The following is a 22,341-nucleotide window of genomic DNA, read 5'->3' on the forward strand; positions in this document are numbered from 1 at the left end:
TTTGTTTGTGCTTCCCGAGAATCTGTATGCTTGACTGATGAATACCAGACACTTGTGTAGTCTATTTTTCTGATTTCCAGCCCTGAACCATTGAAGTTCTGGCAGAAGACCATGTATATCTATCCAGATATTTAACACATTTCTTGCACACTCAAATTGTATTGTACAAGAGTGGGCGTTTTTAAGTGATAACATTCAGATCCTGTGAAAATTGCCTGTCAGGCTGTGAAGACAATGAAGAGCTGGCGTAAAGACACAACAACAGCTGTGATGTGAATCTGTGTGTTCTCGCACCCAGAGACAGCAACTGGCTGGGAACATAGGTGGTAACTACAAGCCCCAGCAGCCCCTGTGCCTTGGGATGAAACAAGCTGATGGACACATATGGGTACAAAGGCAACTTTGTGATCTAACCTGTTTGTCTTCTGCAGTTTTAATCTATATTCATCCGAGACACTTTTAACATATTAATGCATAGCTTATGATAACTGGGTGTTGCTCAAATGCGTGACCAACCCTCTACTACATCTACAAAATCATTTCAGGGTAATGATGAACATAGCTTGTGAACTATACTCCAATTCATCGTCTTATTAAAGCCAAGTCAGACATATAGATAATGTATTTAGTGGTGACTTCTGTTTAAATATATCAGTGGGTGCCTGCAGTCATCATATACTAGGTGAGTCAGCCACTTGTGTTAACATTATCAGCCCATCAAAAGTCTTATTGAACCTTCTTTAGCTCGTCCAATAAGATATATCATTTGCTCAGTTAAATTCAGTGGGTAACTTCCTTGGGGAGGGAGTGTACAACTTATGTTTAAACTGTTAGCAAGGGGTATTATTTTCATTATTGATATTCCACAAAAAACTATTCAGATGTTCATACAGTTTTATCTGAACAAAGACTTTATTACTTTTGACTTTTAATCTAACTGGTATAGTAAAATAAAATAAAAATAGGGTATAGTATTATTGAACCGTAGCTATGTTACCCTGGTTAGCATGACAGAATTAGGTTTGTAGATGTGCTCTATACATTTATTGTAATGTTAAAGTGTACATTGATGAATAATAACCACCCATCCCCCTTTATTTATTTTCTTTTGGTGAACTCTTTCTCTTAAAATGAAAAAGGGAAGACTGGTTGTTCTTCACTCAGTTACTCTCACAACTACTAAACATACATTAAATAAAGAGATCTTTTTCTTTTCTGTTTGACACTGTCATTGCTGCACTTCAGGCAAGCTTTTGCCGTTCCCAGCTGTTCCTTTCCAGTACGCAGTAGTGACAGTTAATGTGAGGAATTGGCCAAGGTTTACCCTGTAAATGTCCTTATCTTTCTCTCTGGTGTCATTTGGAAGCGTTTAACTACACCTTAAATGATCATCTGAATGTCAGCGTCTTGCACACCCAAAATATCATTTGTTTTCATTGTTCTTTCTGCTAAGTTTATGGTATAATGGATAAATTACCTCTCAAGGGATAAATGACAAAGATAAAAACTGGATCACATAAAGGATCTCTGGAAAACAGTAAGTCACATGCATTTATTTATTAGTTTATTTTCTAACTGATGTGAGACAAATGATCCTCCTTCCCATTGTTTCCAGTGCTTGTGTGCACTATGGCCTCCTCAGTGACAGAGGTGAGGACAAGAAGCACAGTGCATGTTATCTTCTCCACTCACATTGACAGGCAGAGCCTTTCTTTCCATCCTCTTTCTCTGTTGTTTCCTCTTCTGACAGCTGGACATTTCCGGCCATTGTTGCGTGACCAAGGGGACCGCTGTGTGTACACAAGCTTAAAAAGTACAGTATTTAGAAAAATAGTTGCTGAACATTTTTAGATCCTTTGGTGGTAGTTTATATTTTCTCTCACCCTTTGGTTATCTCTTAGATATAGTGTTATTTCTCAGTAATGGCCAAAAAGACTACTGACGAGCCATCACTATTCTGCAGTCTCTTAAGTTTTTAGGCAGAGGAAAAGGATACCCCTTTTCCAGCAACCAAGTTCTGGAGCATAAAATGGGGCCAAGGACTGTTCAGATCCACAATTTGTACACAGCCATAACAGCCCATAGGCACGCTTCCTGACTTAACATCCTGTTATTCTTGACATTCCTTATCTCATATTCTCACATCTTGTTGGGCTCAAAGCATGCATCCTGTATTTCATTTTACTTAGCACCCCCTACATCTGTGTGTGTCTGTGTGAAGTGATATGCTTTGGCTCTCTGTGGATATAAAGGTATTTTTTTTGTTGCCTACTTATTTTTGTTTGACTGGATCTGTTATAATTGTGCATGCTTTCTACTTTAGCCTTGAACCAGACAGACACGTTATATCATGACTTCATGTGACTGGTTTTTACTTAAAGTAAAAGTTTAAATGAAGTACGTTTTTTTTTTTTTTTTTTTTTTCTTTTTTACAGTGTATATCCTCTCAAATTCGTGAAACCATTTTCAGATCATTAGGCTTTTCTCTTAAAGCTGTTAAACGACTATTGCTTTGGCTTCAAATTTAACGCTACATATGGTTCCTCCTTGATGGTAAAAACAGCAGTAAAATAGCCTGCCTTTGCTTGGTATTTTAAGAGCCTGAGTCTGCATTTGTGTGCCTTAGGTTGGCTGTTTTAGCTGAGCTAGTGTATTGGCACAACTTTACAAAGCGAACCAAGAATAAAGAAGAAGTAGCACAGAAGATCTGAAAAAAAAAATGAACAATTGCTGAATAATTAGGAATATTACGAAACTTCTCTAAAAGAAGAGTTTCTAGCTCCCTGTTAACTACTGCTCTCCTTTGTGCTTCCTCCAAGAGATGTCTGTGTAAGCGTCTGTGTGTGTGAAGGAAATCGTCTTCCATCTTGCTCGCTCACCTTGGGGTGTCTCCCTCAAGTTTAAATGTGTGAATGTGCATTCGCAAGTTTCAGCCCCATCAAAAGTCCCCCCATGCAGAGAGTAATAAACTTTGGCCCCTTGCGGCAGCCATTAAGAACAACCAGTAGTGAGCCAAGCCTCCCTGGCAGTTTCACCTCGCTCTCTGGCAGACCCCACTGAGTGCACAAAACTGGTGCTTCTATGGCTCATTGAGCTGCCAGTATGCCCCCCACCAACTGACAGCCCCATAAAGCAGTTCCACATCATCAAATGATATGATCTCCTTTTCTAATTTTAGACTTCCTAATGGCTCTGCTGATACCGTCTGAAGCACTCGTTTTACTTTTAAACTGGGGACTTGGATAGTATGCTGGTGTAAGTGGATGAATTTTTGGACACGACTGTTTTTGCCAAACATGACCAACTGGAAATCAAAACATTTTTTTCAAACTACGAAATTATACTGATTTAAATTTTTCTTAGCTTATTATGGAAATTATGTCAGTGTCTCAATCCAAGAACTGCAGCATTGCACAAGGTCTGCCAGCACACTCTGTAACACTTTTTTCCACTTGACGACGGTTTGATGTTTCAAAGTTGGCTCAATAACTCTCCTCCTTCTCAAGACCCAGTAGAATTACTACTTTTGAGACACTTTTGGCCGGACAGTCACTGCACCTGTTCATCGGTGTCTTGTTAGTGCTTGAGTTGCCAGATAACAGTTGTCACCTCAGTCAAACTACAACTTAAGTTTAACAAGCAGTGTTTTGTACCAGAGGCCAGGGAGTTTGAGGCTCTGCCTGGTGTATCTAGCTTTTTTTTTTTTTTGTCCTTTTTCTTTTACACTGCTCCTTTCTGGAGCGCAGATGTTGCTCCTGCCGCCTCTCAGTCTTCACATGCCTGTTGTTCTAATGCTAATAATCTATTAACCTCATGAATAAATGCAGCTCACAGAGATGTCTTTATCAAATCAATATTGGATATTGCCACCATTGGTTTTTAAAGCAACATCACATGCACACAATACAGAAATTAATCTGTTCTCAGTTAGGGCTGCAACTAATGGCTATTCTGATGGTCGATTAGTCACCGACTACTAAAACGACTAGTCGACCGATCGGATTATGTATCTCATGATTATTATAAATGGATCTTATTTCACTTTCAGCTTTGAAATCTTGCATGAGGTTGTTAAGTAAGTCCGACGTGCCTCCTCTTAAAATGTTCGAGCATTGCAGACGGACTTCCGTGGTACACAAGGTCCGCTTTACAAATTTCACATGTATTTGATTTATTTTGTAAGTTTAACGTGAAGTTATCCCAGACTTTTAATGTTCTCCTCCGCGGTTTTCCTCCCTGGTCCGCCACCATATTTTTCCCCTGGAAGGACTTTATTGCGCATGTGCAACTCTCAGCAGAGATAGGATTAGAAGACGATGTTTCACTCTGTAGTTTTTTTTTTTTTTTTTTTTTTTTGCCGACAATAATCGACGGCTAAATTCATTGTCGACTATTTTTATTGTCGACATCGTCGACTAAGCGTTGCAGCCCTATTCTCAGTTACTCTTCTGTTTGCATCTTTTAGTGACCATCAATTGATTGGACCCCCTTCTTTGTCTCCTTTTGTTTTTGTTGTATTTCTTTTGCCTCCCATCAGCTCTCCTCGTCTATATCATCTGTTTGCTTAGTTTAATCACCAAACTAACGTGTTATGACACATTTTTTATAGCACTCTGTCCCCATTACTGCCAGCAGCCACAGAAAGCTACATCCAGCCTGGCATTTTTTTCCTCTTGCTGCATGCAGTCACACTGACAGCCCCAGAAAACATTGCACTTGCCACCGATTATGATAAATGGCTTTGCTGATTGCTGTTCTTGGCCATCACCACACCTACATGTTCCCATTTTAGCATCCATATTCTCAGTGTCGCTGCCAGAATAGAGGAGGTGCTAAACTCTACTTTCTCCTGATATGACTTGAAAAGTAAACATGTGTCAAGTCATTGCTTGATAGGGGTACTTGAGTTATTTTGACAATAGTTTTTAAAACCTTGAATTAAAACATTTATGGGGGAAAGATGAGGGGAGTGTAGTTTAAAACAATTTCTACTTTAAAAAATGTAATGAAATTTTGATCCACTGTAGGTATATATATATATATATATATATATATATATACGCATTTCTTTGTAGTGTCAGCTTTAATTGTATTGTAACGGTAGTAGTAGTAATAGTCCTCATGGGGGTTTAGTTCAGTCTACCATAAAAAGTATAAGAGGGAATGTTAACATCATAAGTTTGCAGTACTGATTTCCTTTTCTTTCAGTCATGGTCATAAAACAGGTAAACCAGTCAGAATTGATGAAGGCTTTGGGATCTAGTACATAGCAGCAGTATGTTGCTGTAATCTGTATTTAATCTTTTAAGCTTTGTCAGACGACTAGATATGAACCAATGGCTAGTAAGGCAAAGTAGAGGAGCAATGTAGCAGCATTTCCTTCTCGTTTCCTGCTGTATTTGTTTAGCAGATTTTTCTCTTAGGCAGTTTTCCTCCTCCTTCCATGTGAAGTGTTATTTCTGTGGGTTCACTCTCTCAGGGGAGTCTTGCCTACAAACACACAAGCTCATTAGCTTTTGTGTGTGGGTGTTTTAATGTGTATCATATATACTAAAGTTAGTGTCGGGGTGTAACAGTTGTGTGCTTTGCTGGGCTATAGCTTAAATGCTATGTGACTTGTTATTTACAGGTGCATTTTGTGGCAGCTGTAGCTCATTATTGATGATCAGAGACCAAAGTATACTGCTTACAGGGAGGTTGTTGGCTTAGATGTAAGCATGCATGTACACGCTTAAACCCAGCATTTTACATTTTTGACGATTCTTAACCCGAGTGTGTGTTTCAGACCAACTGTGTTATTGCTGGTGTGTGTTTATTTTTCCTTTCTGTACAAAGCATTTGGATGAAAGAGTAACTCCTCTGTTATTTTGGATTGCTGTTTACCTGTATTTTGTGTGTATTTGTGTGCTTTTTTCTTTGTGTCATTTTTCTTATTTCAATATTTCTTCTTTTTTCTTCTTTTTTTTATTTTTAAACCTGACCAAGGCAGAGGAGAATGCCAGAGACTTTATATATGTCATGCCTTTATTTAGTGGCCTATCTGCTTAAAGACCTGATGCTGGAGTTTTCAGCTTGGACTTCCTTAAGAAAATCCCTGACACACAACACAACTCTCCCCCCCAGGCTACAAACAGCACCATCAATTTTTTCCAGATTCAGTTTGACCCCTCCGCCTGTGGGGGTCTGCGCTTATATCCACATCATGTCAAGGATGAGGAACAATGTGTGTCAAGTAAAATATTTTTTTTTCTTTTACTCTTTTGAATTGACTGTTTTTAAGAAACATTGCAAGAACACCAAGTAGTTTGTGGTTTTAGCTTGAATAGTATGAAGACTTTTCTCTGAGTTTTAAAGAAATGTTGAAGTTGTTACTGATCAGTGCAGTCAATCATATCAGGGCTTTGGATGTTTTTTTTTTTTTTTTTTTTTTTTTTTTTTTAACTTGTAGACATTGAAACTAAATTTTTCAATGCAGTTAATGGAATTCATATTAAGGTACAACATGGCCTCTTTATTTATAAAACAACTTAAACTTAATATAAGTTTTTCTTAACTATGTCGATAATACTTAATAGTAGCATGAACATCAGAAGGAGCAGAGGCCAACTTTTAAATCAAAGATTGGGAAGTTAGAATGAGACATAATCACGAGGAAACTTTTTTCATGTAAGGAGGGTGGCGTGAGACACACAAGCTGCAAGTTGATGATAAGACCCAGAAATACCTTAATTTTTGTTTTTCAGTCACCTCCAACAGTGCACACTGTACGCCTGCTCTGTGCCTTGAAAAAAACAGCAGCCTGTCTTATATGCTTGGCCTACCAAACCCGTTAACTGTTAAAGCATCATCTTGGATAAAGTTGTCTGTGATGTGAATAAAGGGCAGGAATGCATTAAATGCCTAAATCTTTTTGCCTGCAATGGGAAGCAAGGTTTTGTCATTGCTTAAGTGCACAGATTTAAAGTGGAAAAGCTTGTTCCTTGCCTAAGTCTTGTTGCACCTATAGATGCATGTATGATTGCTGTAGCTATTTGGAGGGCACCACATTATCATTATATTAATATCATCTTGTACGTAGGCTCTCCAGCAGCTGGAATCCTAAATTGAGTGTACATACAGATACAAGTAGAAAAGATGGAAAAATTAAAAACAAATTTTTGATCTGAAATCACTCTAAATTGCTTTAAATTATAAAGAGTCATTCAGACTCTGCCGAGTTGAACATTTGATCATTTTGGCTCTAAGATTAATTGGTGTTAGACTCAATCTGTTTCAGGTGCCAGATATTATCAGCTTAATACCAGGCATCACAAGGCTTTCAAAGCAGCTTTCCTCAGGCAAAGCCGATCACACTGATTTCTCAGCCATAACGTTTCTTTTCTCTCCCTCCCCATCGTTCTCTCTTCACCGTCTCACACATGGACTGAGCTGCTCTGCATGGTCAGAGGACGTTTCAGATCCACATTGTGAGGACAAAGCACTTATGGAACATGCCTATTTTTGGCCTCTTAATAGACTTGCTCTCATTCTCTTAGAGAGCAGGTCTCATTGAACGGTGCTCACCTGTCTTTAACCTGATTGCAGGATCTCTTTATATACCTGTCCATTGTTTTTTAATTTTACTCTCCACTCTGTTTTTCTTTTTTAACTTTTTAATTACCCCCTTACTGACACTTCCTTCTACCATTGAGCTGACCTTAAATCACAATTTTCCATTTCCAAACCAAGTTTTTCAGAGTTAAGAATGACTTTTTACACTTAATATCCACCCATCAGATCTAAAGCCCTTTCGCCTGTCATTTTCCTCTTCCTCATTCTTCCCTTTGGGTGCTCATCTCTCCTCTTGGCCAAAATCACAGAGCAGATAAGGAGAAATCATTTCTTTACTTGACAAAGGGCAGATAGATATGCAGTGGAAAGGAAAATGTTACAGAGCTTGGAACATTTCCTTTTCCACTGCATGTTTGACAAGGACAAGCAGAAATTGAGAGAAACAAAAAGAGGGATAAAATAAGATGTATTTTAACTTGGACTGAGACGGAAAAGAGCAGCACGAGTCAAGAGGAATACATCTGCATTGTGCTTGCTCAGCACTTTGGTTATAATTCTCCCTTTTTGGTCTTTCTTTCGCTCATCGAACCGACCTCACCCCATGCCCTTTATCCACTCTAAAGGTCATGTCTGGTTAAAAGACTTAAGAGAGATATTAACCAGCAGTATTGTCTGTGGTTTGCTGAGTCATTTTGCAGATAACACACTGATGCTGAGCCTGGCGATGACTGTACAGGAGAACATGGGTTGCTTTTTCAACTTTGCCCTGAGAGTTTTCTTTTCTTTCTTTCTTTTCTTTCCCCCCCAAATTTTCACCAGTAAAAGTTGTCATCTTCAGTCCTGTCCTCCTCTCACTCCAGATGATTCTTTCTTTTATTTCTTTTTCCCCCACTTTGTTAGTCTTCTTCATAGTGACACCTTCCCTCCCCCAATCATATACACACTTTTCAGCCCGTTCTGTTGGGGTGGACAGATAGATAAATGATTTTGTTGGCAGTGTAAGGCAGGGGGTAATTTTTAGGTGAATGCAACGCTTCAGAAAGAGAGTTGCTGCATGGAAATTAGAGGTTGTCAAATGCTGCACGTCTCCATTGATGGCCCAGCTCAGCCCCCTTATGTTAATGTGGCATTTCAGCTAAAGGAAATAGAAATTAGAGGGAGGAGGGATTGCTGCTTGTGCTTGTTGGGTTGTATTGTCCATTGTGAATACCTAATTTTGTCTTCTCCTTATCTGAAGGAAAAATGCTCTTAAATGTATTGGGCCTAAAAATATAATGAACATTTTATTTACTTTTGCTCTGCGCTATCCACAGTGAACTAAAGATCTAAATGGTAGAATATTAGCTTGTCTATGCCTGTCCTTGATGACATTTACAGACATTTATAACCATCCAGTGTTATTTTAAGAAGCATTTGTGGGTCTATAAATGTTGGTATAGGAACAGCAAGTAGTGTATAGTACTGCATGTAAGATGTATGAGTGAAGTTTTGATGATGCCCATTAAGTAATCCATTAAGTGATTTTCATACTTACAGTTACAGTAATAGGATAAATGAAGTTGTACACTTGAAAGTTTTACAAAAAGTGAAATAAAAAGATTATAGTTAGAATTGGCTGTTGTTTTTCCTCATTGTATTTTTTTCCTGTGTTAGTTTCCTGGACTCCTCTATGTACCATTTGTCACCGTCATGCTCCTCTAGTCAAAGCCAACATTTGGACTGGCTGCTTTATCAGTTAAGACTGATGTAATCTGTTCTGAGTTAGATACCAGAAGGATGAATTCATTCTTTTGGAAATACTTGGAGTATCTGACCACAGAGCACTGAGGTCATGTGGCTTGGGAAGAGTCGCCCTGGAACTGTGCAAACAAGTCAGGAGACTCGACCCAGTGTTTTTTCAGCAGGTGTTCATACAGCTGTCAGTCAGATATTTGTCTTGTGACCTTGCCAGTAGGACATTTATCAGTGCGTCACATAGAGTGCCTAGAGACAACACTTTTTGTTTAACAAGGTGCTTCCCAAATTATGTTATAGTGAAACTCATGAGTTCAGTAAACTTGATGTTTAGCTGCTGTACATTACAAGCTACATTACTTTAAATTAAAAAATACTTAAAACTTGTTATGGGAGTTTGACCCACCTTCCAATTTTGCTTTGTGTGTAGGTCATGCGTGCTTTACTGAGGGCATCTATACTTAGCTACAGTTTAATTTAGCACTTCCTACTGAGGACAAGTCTCAGGAACTTTGAAAATGGTGCCTCATACCAGCCCCCACTCCACCCTACATGGACACACATCCTTCCTCATGGCCTAACCAGCCCCACCTTGTAGTTGGGGGGTGTTTTGTACTTGATCTTGTCTATGTAGAGTCCTTGTTGATTGCATTTCTTTGACCCCTTTAGTTAAATGATGTTAGTATTTAACAGTACTGGCAATGTGGGAAGAAAATTCTAACCTAGGTGTAAATTTTAATAGTTGTCACATCTGCAGCTTTCAGTATTCATCCTACTGTGGCACATGCACACGTATGAACACATGTTTGCTAGATATATTTGCTTTTCCTCCGTCCTCACTGCACAGCATTTCTCCGGTGTCTGAATTCTTAAAATAGGCTGTAAAAATTAGGCATGTATGAATTAGAGGTGAACGTGTGTGTGTGCGTGTGTGTGTGAAATAGGTGGGGGGTCTCTGTTGGCAGTTTGTGTGCAAGTGAGAAAGGTCCATTAGTTTTATCTGACAGAGGAATCAGATCCAACGGCCACGTATACCTAAGCCTGTGCAATTCTGTGCCTGGTCTTATAATCAGAAGCTCACACAGGTTACGGTGCCAGAGAAGAGCCACTGAGGACGGAGGGGGGAGAAGAAAAAGAGGGTGGACTTAACCCGTCGATGGCCTTCTAACTTTTTTAACGTTAATCTGTAGTATGTTTGCATAAACACAGAAGCGCTGTTTTAGTGGGAAGCAGAAGTGTTAACTTATTTTTACTCTTTCAGGCTGCACTGGTAGTGTTTTCCCAAAAGACTAAGTTGCACAATTTTATATCTGCAGAGAACAAACAAAACTGAATGCAGTCATAAAATTTAAACCAGTACGACTTATTTCAAGTAATTTAATGTCCCCTTTTCATCAATTAAAATAAATGAAAGTGATTTATCTGCTATAACTAAAAACATAATATGTCTATAATGTGCCTAGATATTCCATTGTCAACCACAAATTTCCAATTTCTTTGTGTTTCAGAGATCAACAGAGTACGTAAAGACATGTACAGTGACACAGTGAATGGCCTTGTGGACAGACACCCACTGGAGCTGCCTGAACCTATCGGACCCATCGTTCACCTGCAGGAAAAACTGTTTGTGCCTGTCAAAGAGTACCCAGATGTAAGTAGATGAGTTGCACAACCCTTACTGCAACACAATGGCAAAAACATTGGTGTATTGCTTTGGGACTAATATGTACACTGGAACAAAACAAAAAGTTGATGTCTTAAGGTTGATAGTATGTTTTCCAACTAAATGTTCACATCTGCAGGTTGGCTGTTTTTTAAAAAATGTGGTTACGTTGACTTGCATAAACACAAGCAAGCACACATGCTTAGACTTAGGCACAACTTTACACATAGTTGGTCTTACCTTTGGTCATGTGTCTTTGTCATGTGCCATCTCTTATTACTGTAATGACAGTTGTGGATAGTCCAGCCAACCCTTAGCACAGACAACATCAGCAGTTTCTACTCTGCATGCTTTCTCACTCCTGTGTGCTTTTCTCATGTAATCCACTTTTAGTTCTGTCCCGTGTCTTTCTTTTCTTTTTTTTTTGCTCCTTTCTATAAAGTTATGGTAAATAAACACACAACATTTAATTGTTTATAAGTAGTTACTAGACTCAACATGTATGGCAAGTTTATTAATGTACTGCAGTTAAAGCTACATCATACTGCAGTCTAATTTGATCCTGGAAGACACTGCATGCTGGGTGTTTATGAGCCAACTCAGCTGTAATGCAGTTTTGTAAATATTCAGTTGAGGAAAATGGAGTTGTTTGTTTTTTTGTTTTTTTTTTGCACTTACTATTTGCTTTGTGGTGTAGATGAGTTTTCTCAGACAGAAGAGAAATGCACTTTAACTGCCCACATACACTGCTGCAAAGGAATACTACTTGTAGAGATATCATGGTGGTCACAAAGATGAGGAGGAGGATTGCAATACTGAGGAGGAGAGTCAATACAAGCCATGTCTGCAGAATGACACGTGTGTATGTGTCTAGTATGTGTAAAACCTTGTAATGTGCATGTAAGGCTTGAACCTTTCAGCCAGATTTCTGTCCTCTTCTTTGACACACACATGAATGATTTTGTCATGTCTCGGGGAGCAGTGTTTCTCTTCATAATCCCAGGAGTTTGCAGTGAGGACATGAATGGAAGGAGGTGACGAAGGATAAGAGACACCATAGAGCAGGGACAGGCCCATCCAGGCATGGATTGCATTTCCCCCATGACAGAATTGATAAAGGACAACTCAGAATGGCTAGGATCAACTTAGTTGTGACTGACTCTCAGGTGGGACGTAGCATCTAAGCCAGAGGTGGGAACCCTGGTCCTCGAGGGCTGCAGTCCTGCAGGCTTTACCCAACACACGTGATTCAAATCAAGTTCTGCACACTGACTCATTAGTTTAAATCAGGTGTGAAGAAACAAGAAAAGATACAACTTGCAGGACAGCAGTCCTCCATGTCTCATGACACCAAGACAAGACAGCGTTAACTTCAGGGTTCCCCACTGCTGAAGTTAAGGCTAAATCAGCCAACTACATTTTTTTCATTTTTAATTGTCCATTTTTAATCCTCAATTAGCGTCAACATTATGTATTTGTATACTAATGTAGTTGTAGCTTTTGGATAAATAGTTGCTAATAATTTGTTAAATTTAATTTAATTTAAAATAGCATAACTTGTATAAATGGCAGTTACTTTGCAAATGAAAGTGCACATGATCTGAGACTGATGCTGGCTGTTTGGCTGTTCAGGTACTTGATATCCAGTTATCTTAAAGGACTTAAACGATGCTAAAAGCATCTCCTTGACAGAATAGAAAACATCGCATAGTAAATATGCATGACATTACCACTTAAACAACTGTATTGTGCGTGTGTGCACCAGTGTATGTTTGTGGGTGGGTTTTGTGCTATCCCTGCAAGCTAGCCCACAAGCTTTTTAGAAAAGTGAAGGAGGGTCAGTAAAAGTGTGGGAAACAGTGTATTCTGCCACTGACTGAATAGATGCTAATAGAATGACTCTTTTATAAACAGACACACGGTTTGTGGAGTGTAGCATCCTCAGATGACCTTTGTTTTCCCTTTGCTTGCTGCGCCGTGCGCCTTCGTGCACAGCAGAGATGTAACTTCGTATTGTGTTTACGAGCTGTTGAGAAAGCTGCTAAATTAATTTGGTTTCCCTCTGGTGGCCAAGATTTCCCTTAGATGACCTTAGCTGTGAAACACTAGTGCAGTAGTAGGCACATAAAAATGACAAAAAAAAAAGGCACACATTTCAAATGAACTTCTTTTTTCATTCTTATTTTAGGATACATATTTATTAGCTTTTCACCAAGTGTGTTAATTCAGCAGGGGAAGCTTTAAATGCCAGATAAAAAGTACTAAGAAAATCAGCTGCAAGACTAAAAGTCTTCTCTCTTTGTTTGTGTGCAAAATCAGCTAAATTAGTACAAAATGAAACACTGTTGTGAAGAAGACAAAATTAGTCTTTCAGATTTATTTTTGTACTCACTGCTCCCTTTTTTGACTTTTACTATTTAAGCTTGTATGGTTGGCAGAAGACATTTTGGGTTTTGTTATTTAATCAACAGACTAAGACAGATTAAAATGACTGTTCCGCTGACTTCATCAAACGTTGAGATTGTCACGCCCTGTGCTTTAGAAAATTTAGTAGAGTAAGCCACAGTGTCTCTACATCCACTGTACATTTTAGGGGAGGATAAAAACTCGTTTTGGTGGGTAATAAAGGAGGGAATGATGTAGGATGAGTGAGAAAAAAAATTATGTAATTATGGAGAGTCACTTTCTTTGGTCCCTTCCATTGGTAGACATAAAACTTTAAGAAAGATGTTATAGGAAATGTACATCCTGCAGTAAAAAAAAAAAAAAAAATCAGCAGCATCCATGTTATTTTTACATCTTAAGAAACTTTTTATATTCTTTTTTTCTTTCTCAATTTGAGCTTAAATTTAATAACATGACTTCCAAGTTTACTTGTGATATACTTAGGCTGAGTTTACACACACGCACGCAGTGGGGCTTTCTCTTGTTAGGCCAGCTACGTGTCTTCTGTTCAGGTTTCACCAGAAGATAATTAGATTGTCCTGGTACATAGATCCGGTGCTGTATGCTTCTATTCTGCCATAATCACTTGCCTTGCCAGCTCGCATCTACTCTAATTCTTTCACGTGTGTCCTTCCTCTGGCCCTCAATCAGGCTGTAAATGCAAATATTGCTGCATCTTTATCATTCTGTCTCCCTCTGTGTCTCTCTCCCTCCCTCCATCTCTTTTAAAAGTCAGCCATTTCCTGGTGTCGTCAGCGGTGCAGAACACTACGAGGCATCACCGTGGTGACTGCATCTTGACTGACAGCTGAATTGCAGGCTATCTGATAACTTCCACCTTCAATTAAATCCTATCTGTTGCTCCGTTTTTCTCCGAGCTCACGCACACATACACAAAGACAGGCAGCTGACTGACAGCTCAGCGTGTCATTAATGTTGACCTTCAGGGATCTGATAGCAAGTGTGACATGTCTTTTAAATGTGCCTCTGTTTCCACTTTATCCCCTGTGTATTTATATTTGCTAACAGTTAAATGCCCAGGTGGATTGTGGGCAGATCAATTGATGTTGGAAAAAAAGCTTCGAACTGAGAACACACACGCTTACACAGAAGCCACCTTTGATGTGCTGACTCTGTGAAACAAGACCGTCAGTTAGACGTAAGCTGTTGTGCAGCTGGTAAACAGGACTATCTGAGCTATTTCCACTACCTCCTATATCATAAAAAAGCAAATGATCCCTCATAGATCAAACTGTAAAAAATAACAGCACATGAAGCTGTTGGTGATTTCAGTAGCATGAGTCTCATGTTTAGGCAGTTATCAAGGCACTTGAGGTTGTTTACTTCACTCGTCTTAAGCCCCCTACCCCGTATTCACCCCCACTGCATAGTACCCAATGTCATCTAACTGAAAAGGCTCAAAGAAATGGACGTTTGAGCCCCTTATAAGTCTACATTTCCTCTACAATATATATATATATATATATATATATATATATATATATATATATATGCATTCATTATTAACCTTTATTTTCTTGTCAAGTGGTGGAGTATATGACTTGTGTGCTCAAGAAAAATAAATTTTTAGTTCTGAAGTGCTTGAAGAAAGCTTCAGCAGCTTTTACTTATCTAATAAATATTAAACTTTTAATACATAGTACACCTTTACAGAAATTAAAATAGGAAATAAAGTAGACATACTTGACCAGGGATGGATAAAAGCCAGTATTTAATATAATGTTAAACACGTATTCTAGGTTATACCTAAATGTGTGATGCGTGTGTGCACAAGTACATGTAATCTTACTATGTTTATTTTTAGAGATGAGGAGAAACTCTGGAATCATTGATCCACATCACTTCATTAAAAGAGTTTTGGGAATTAAAAGAGGCTAACTTGGTTTGCTAAGACAGAACATCCTGGTCCTCTCCGTTTCCCTGCAGTAAAATTCCCCGCCGCTTTCCTGCAAAGGGAAAGTCATCAGCTTGTTCCCATGAGGGTGTCATCACTTATCATACCAGTTCCTGATATCCTTCTGACCCCCTTAAGTCATTACCAGTTCTTGCAATGTACCGCTGCACACCTCACTTCAGAGTAGCAGGCAAGAGGATTGTGATGGAGCTTGCTGACCATGCATGGCTTCAATAACTTCATGAATGGATGTTTTAGTAGTTACCTATTTGATAAGGAGCAAATTACAATGATGATGTAATTACATTGCTTTTTTTTCTTTTCTTTTTAAATACAAGCAAACACTTTACCCCCAAGGAATCTAAACTGTATAACAAATAATTCTGCGACCAGGTCCCCGATGCTGCATCTATAACAAAGGGCATGAATGAGGGTGTCTGCTAAAGGACTGTCAGTTTGCACAGGGTTTTCTGAAAAGATGCGATTATGATTGGCTTTTACTGGTTACCTTCTTGCCAGTAAGATGATAAATGAGCTAAAACTGATGAAGCAGGAGTGAAATTGCCAGTGGCTAATGAGCTGATTCAAGTGTGACCTCGCTGCATTACTGGAGATGATACTATTAAAAATATTAGGTATGAGATGTGACCAGTCTAAAGCTGTTTCCCTCCCTTCTTTCACACATTTTTCAGTTTTGTCAAAGAGCTTTTACTTATAGTGATGAACTAACATTCGAATGAATACTGAGAGAGGTTGAATATTATTGGGCATGTTCCTATGCATTTTATTTTCTCTTCCAAGTGCTCATTTGTCTAAAGGTTCACTGTTTTTTCCCCTGTGCCCGATTTGCTGTCTTCCAGACTTAGAAGCAACATCAGTCTTCATGCATACTGTCTCCATCCTCACTTTCTTTCACTTTTTATTTTCCCAAAATAAGCAGAAATAAACTAGATACTCAGTATGCTGAAAAGAGAGCTTTGAAGTCTACAGTGCAATCATGAGGAAAAAAAGGTCACCTCTGAAATCACCTGCAATATCAAGTATGATTAAAATATTATCCTGTAGATAATAAACCTGCTCGCTACTTAACTAATTTTCCTTACATCCTGCCCTTTTTGTTTGTACAGTAGAGATTTGTGTCTTGGCTGTGGGAAACAGGGCATAAACTGATGGTAAACTTGTTCATTTAACTGAATGATGCAACATCTTAGTCTTAAGATGAATGAGTGATTAAAGGGAGACCGCCAGCTGATAGCTAGAGAAGATGTATTCAGTGAAAGAGAGATGGATTTCCGCTGGGAGAGACAATCACACTATGGGGGATGGCAGATAAGCAAAAGAGGGAAAGGCAAGATCCTGCCATTTAACTAAGTCAAAGAGGAAGAGGAAGCCCACTTGTTTTCCACAGGCCTGGAATGGCTACACAAAGGAGGATGTGTGGACAGAAGGGGGAGTCATTTAAGCCGGTATGCTGAGTGTTGTACAGTTCGTAGGGCTGAGTATCATCATTAATGTTCGGAATGGAATCAGTTTAAAACAGCCCATTTGAATCTGATTCAGATTAAATCCAATTCTATATCGATTCATTTACAGCTAATTGTGTAACACCACCTATTTTTCTTGAATATTAAAGACATTCTCTGATAGCTATTTTTATAAAGCACTGAGTGCATTTACTTGACAACCAACGTCAGTTATCTGGGAGTAATGAGATTACTGTAATAATCTGATCTGACACATCTACATGCATTTCTGAAAAACCATAACAATACAGTGTTTCCCCAGATTCACAGCCAGAAACGCTGATTTAAAAAAAAAAAGAACAGCCACTCAGGACAGAAAACAAGTCAAACTTTTTTAATGTCCCATTTCATTCAGCGCGTCACTCCTAACGCTGAACACTTAAAGTTCAGATCTTTGATCTCGTGTTGATGTTAATAAAACCTAAAAAAAAATGTTGGGTCCAGTTTAAGCCGTAATACGACTCGGAGATTCCTAGAATGACCTAGATTCAGCTTGTTCAGCTGTGCGCATTCCCGTGACACTATGGGTGTAACACCGGAGCAGGAGAAATACTCCATCTGTTCTTCACTGGAGCTAGATGCTTCCATCTTCACCTGCCTGAGAGAATTTTAAAAACTTTCATATTTTTGTCTCGGTCTTAGCATCAGCTGCTAACGTGAGCAGTAATGCACTGCAAAATACTTTAAAGGTGATATTTACAGTGATCTGAGTTTGACATAATCTTGGCAAGAAAAGTTGATTTTATATATATATATATATATATATATATATATATATATATATATATATATATATATATATAAAATGTAGACTTGCTAGCGGATCAAACATCAATTTCTTTGAGCCTCTTTAGTTTGTCAGATGATATCGAGTACTATGCAGTGGGGGCAAATAGGGAGTATGGGGGTAGGTTATGAATCGAAATTGGAATTATCGAATTTGAATCTATTCAAATCAATAAATCATTTCTTTTTAAAAGCCCAGCCCTAAGAATTTTTTTTTTTTTTTTTTGCTGTTTACGTTGCAATACTGTTGTTTTTGACTGAATGCATCATAATTAGAAAGACGAGATTTTTCCTCTAAATTGTAGTTGGTGTCATTATCCCATAACAGGTGATAAGCTAGGGTGAGATTGAGAGCAAGAATGACATGCTTCCTGATTAAACCAGATTCCCCTTTGCTTTAAAACTTTGCACAGAATGAACTATTTCTTATTTTCATAAGACTGTCTTGCTAATACTTGATTGGTATTCTCATCCTGGCCTGGCCTCGCTTTTCAACAAGCCTCCGGCGCACACACCCAGAGTCCTCAGCGTGATCTCATTTCCTGTCTATCCACCACAAACAAACGCCATCAAAGACACAATTGTTCTGCTTCTGTGAGCATTGTTGGTGGAACTGTTGTTGTTTTTTAGTTGTTTGCACACACATTTTAAAAAAATGAAGAAAGTAAGAAATAAAATAAACGAAAAGCTCAAATTCCACACACACAAACTCATACAACAATTGGTACTGGGTGCTGAGTGTGTCTGCAAGAGTTTACCCCATACATTCTAATACATGCATGCACACATACACAGGGCAGAGACGTAGATGCTCGCAACATACCCCGCCTGTGGAGCAGCGATAACTGTGGCTAAACAAAGGCTCTTTAATGTCAGTGTAAGCCCTTGTCCTGAAGGAGTCTTTGTTTGAATGCAACTTTGTGTGTGTGTGTGTCTTTTTGTGTTTGCACATAAATTGTTCTTGCATAAATAAATCAGGGCATCCAATGAAAACAAATGCAAAACAGATTGCTTAAACTTCCCAATCTAGCAAAACTCTAGACAACTTTATCCAGATGGGGTTCTTGATTATAACAAGAATATCTGTTACTTGTAGGGGTCAAAGCCCTGAATATCCAGTCAAAGCCATTTTGGTTCTCAGATATTTCATTTTTAAGACCTCAGTAAGGGAACCCCTTGTAATTAATTTATTAACAGAAATTAATAAGATAGAAAGAAGCATTTTGAGCAGGTTTGGAAATCTCTTGATACTTGAGCAACAGCAGGTGAAGAGTAAGTGAAGCATGTGGCTGTAAGAGCAAGTTATGTGTTCGACACTTTTGGCACTACTGAGTCGAGTTCCTGGCAGACTAGGAGCTATCTCATAGCTCACCAGCTTGGATGTCTATTGTCTCTACATTCCACTAACTTTAAATGGAAGTGGCCTTTTCTATTTCCTTTCTATGAAAAGAAGGGAAAATCCACAGTGCAGAGCAGGAAATCAGGGAACAAAGTGAGTTATCATCTTCAATTAAAGCATAAAGCTCTATTAATAATACAAATTATTATTATTGATAATTATATTACGCTTAAAGTATATTTTTATATCCAGTGTTACTAGTTAATAAGTCTTCATATTATGTTTATGTTAATATAGATGTTTTAAACCTACTGTTTGGCCAGACAAAGTACCATCTTCTGTGTTAACGCAGATACCACTGTTCTGTGTGTGTGTGTATACAGTATGTGAGTCTGATCCATAAACAAACTCCCTTTATTCCTTAGCTTATTCATTGAGTTGGCCAGTATTTCCTGTAAAGCTTGAAGACTGACAATGTGGTGGAAGGTTAGCCTCTTTGCTTATATCAGCTCTTCAAAAAAATTAAAAAACTAAATCTTTTCTTCATTGCTCTGCAGCAGAAAATCACCTTGCCAACATTTTTATGGCTCTGCTTTCTTCTATCAAGCCACCACTCTCTGTTTGGTACAGTTATCAGCATTTATGTTCTCACTTTCTACAGCCAGTTCTACATCGTTATTAGTAGTAGCAGAAGGATGTAGAACAAGTCGCCTATGTTCTTATTTTAGCAATTTCCAGCTAACTCCCACCTCATACTTTAGAGCAGATCTAATTTTTTTCCTCTTCTCCACTATGTTTGATGTGTCGAACTTGATTTGTACTTCAACTACAGTATGTATATAATGTATTCATGGTATGTAAATCTGATGGGATTTATACTAATGGGAGATTTTCTGGCCTGTTAATGTAGTGGGAATTGTCACATGTTGTATCCACTCAGAAACTAGCATTTAAATCTAGTTTTGTCTACTTTTTGCATGCCAGATCATTTTAAGTATTTTTCAAATATGGTACTGTGGCTGTTAAAATAAGATGTGTCAAAACACCCTTGACATTGCATTGTCACTGCAGTTTAATTTGACAGTGTAGAAGCTCTGTGCGAGTGTTTTGTGGGATTTTCCTGTATGCTTTGGTGCTATGATGCAGGCAGACAGCTCTCCCTTCTGTGTTCCTAGAGGATGTGTGTGTGTATGTGTGTTTAGCTTTACATCAGAAGCAGACTCATGTACTCCTTTGGTGGCTGACCTCTTAGGACAGGTGTCCTTGCATCTCTCTGTTGGTGCATACATGCTAATATATATAGCCCACGCACTAGTTCCCCTGATTAGACTTAATGAAGCCGACAGTTGCCCTGTGACATGGAAACACGCTTAAAGCTCATGTAGTTGCATGCTACAATTATCCTTAGGGACACCAGCATCTTTCAGCCGCTGGGTGCATCTTTCCTGTTAGAGACAAGCAAGGGATGTAGGCAAATCCACTGACAGCGACAAGAAAAACAGCCTGTAATTTTTGATTGCCATCACTTGTGTTTGTTGACATTGTTCAGGGGAAATACTCTGACATTGTGCTCAATTTGTAATTAAATGTGACTCCTGTTGGCCTTTTGGATTTTTGCAGAGGGATTGGTTTGGTGGAGTGTGTAAACAGATGTGACTGTTTTAAGAATTCAATGCAGTAGTATCACAGCTTAATGCAGGGATCTCTAACTCCGGTCCTCGTGAGCTACTATCCTGCAGGTTTTGGATTCTGCCCTGATGCAACACACCTGACTCAAATCACTGGGTCATTAACAGGCTTGTGCAGAGGTGTGTTGTAGTAGGAGACATTTAAAACCGGATTTGGAGACCCCTGGCATAATGTAAGGACCCAATAGATGAATAGTTGTGTTCTGAAAGTATTTTACAATTAGCCAATTGAATTAGTAATGTAGAAATTTTTATTTCAGTATAAAGTTCATGTTGTAGTATGCCCCTCCGCCTCAAAAAAAAAAAAAAAAAAAACTATAAACACTGTTGACATGCAAATTGTTGCTTACCTCCTTATGTGTCACTTTGCTCTGCCCTTTTTTATGTTTTTATTTTGGCTTAAAATTACATTGGATTATTTTAACACATTTTTCTCTTGTTGGCAACCAGCTTTCTGTGAAGGGGATTACTCATACAACGTTTCCTCATGGTATAAAGCTCCAAAGCCACTCAGCAATAAAAGGAGGTCTTTATAAGAAACTTGTGCCAGTCATAGTTCCTCACCTCACAAATCACCCCTTCCTCAGCGGAATTATTTGCCTTTCAGCCTTAGTCTTAATTTTTTTCTTTTCTTTTTTCAGACAGATTCCCTGAACTTTATATATTTGGTTTTAAGTGGAAGTTTTTTTAAAATCTTCTAGGGCTGATAGGGCACTGCTGGTGAAGTTTTTGAAAGGAGAAAAGACCGTGGCTAAAAGCTGTCAACTTCGGTATGCCAAGGAAGGGCAGAAATTGATAAATGCACATGAACATTTGGTGAGGAACATGTCAATGCAGTAGCAGAGATTGTATATCCACAAAAAGCTGATGGCATGTTCTTATTGAAAGTGGACTGTGTGTGTGTGTGTGTGTGTGTGTGTCTGACTGTAAGGAAAATGTACCTGCACATTAACCAGCCTATCTTTTTATAATTTAATATCACAATATTATAAATGTAATCTTTTTGTACCATGTTTTACTCATTATAGATTCACTATTTATCTCTCTGTGGTTGCAGTATAACTTTGTGGGGAGAATCCTTGGTCCCCGGGGACTCACTGCCAAACAGCTGGAAGCAGAGACAGGATGCAAAATCATGGTGCGAGGCAAAAGCTCCATGAGAGACAAGAAGAAGGTAAGCTCATCATTGTAGATGTATTCTCACGTGTTTAAATGTGCACCTATTTAACAAGTGCAGGCCAAAACTCCCCCATGCTGCTGATTCTCCACTATAATTTGTTATCTGTCTGAAAATGTCACACACTGCTGTAAAATTTACTGGAATGGTGGTCACACAAAATCTTGCCACTGGGCCTGTGGAAACATGAGGCAGAAACAGGCTCAGTTGATGCCTGGTGGCTGCATTCTGACATCTGATAGTGCTGTTTGCAAAATGCTGTGCAGTGGAAAGTGCAGGAGACGGTAGTAAAGCCTAAGGACAGGGACAGCCTCTATTTCTGGAGCTTCTGAGCTGAGATTAGAGATGTGTTTAAATAAAAAAAATACATGTTCTCTGTATACATATCAAAGTGTTAAATTTATGAACCCTTTAATTTCAGATTATGTACCTGCAAATTGTGTGTGTTTTTTTTTTTTTTATAAATTCAAACAAGCAGTCTGTGATTTGAGCCTTACTTGCCAAGTCTATATAGTCCATG

At 38.6% G+C, this 22,341-nt stretch overlaps 1 protein-coding gene across 6 annotated transcripts in view; it reads left to right on the plus strand.

Annotated features, from left to right (window-relative positions):
- Nucleotides 1-22,341, plus strand: part of qkia (QKI, KH domain containing, RNA binding a) — a 67,662-nt gene that overhangs the window by 12,943 nt on the left and 32,378 nt on the right. For all 6 annotated transcript variants that reach the window (XM_041971735.1, XM_041971736.1, XM_041971738.1 and 3 more), the window contains exons 2-3: nt 10,794-10,936; nt 21,702-21,818. In XM_041971735.1, coding sequence (XP_041827669.1) covers nt 10,794-10,936; nt 21,702-21,818 — 260 coding nt within the window. The remainder of the gene's footprint in view (nt 1-10,793; nt 10,937-21,701; nt 21,819-22,341) is intronic.

The sequence above is a fragment of the Melanotaenia boesemani genome, chromosome 20 (genome assembly GCF_017639745.1).
Source record: "Melanotaenia boesemani isolate fMelBoe1 chromosome 20, fMelBoe1.pri, whole genome shotgun sequence".
Taxonomy (NCBI): domain Eukaryota; kingdom Metazoa; phylum Chordata; class Actinopteri; order Atheriniformes; family Melanotaeniidae; genus Melanotaenia; species Melanotaenia boesemani.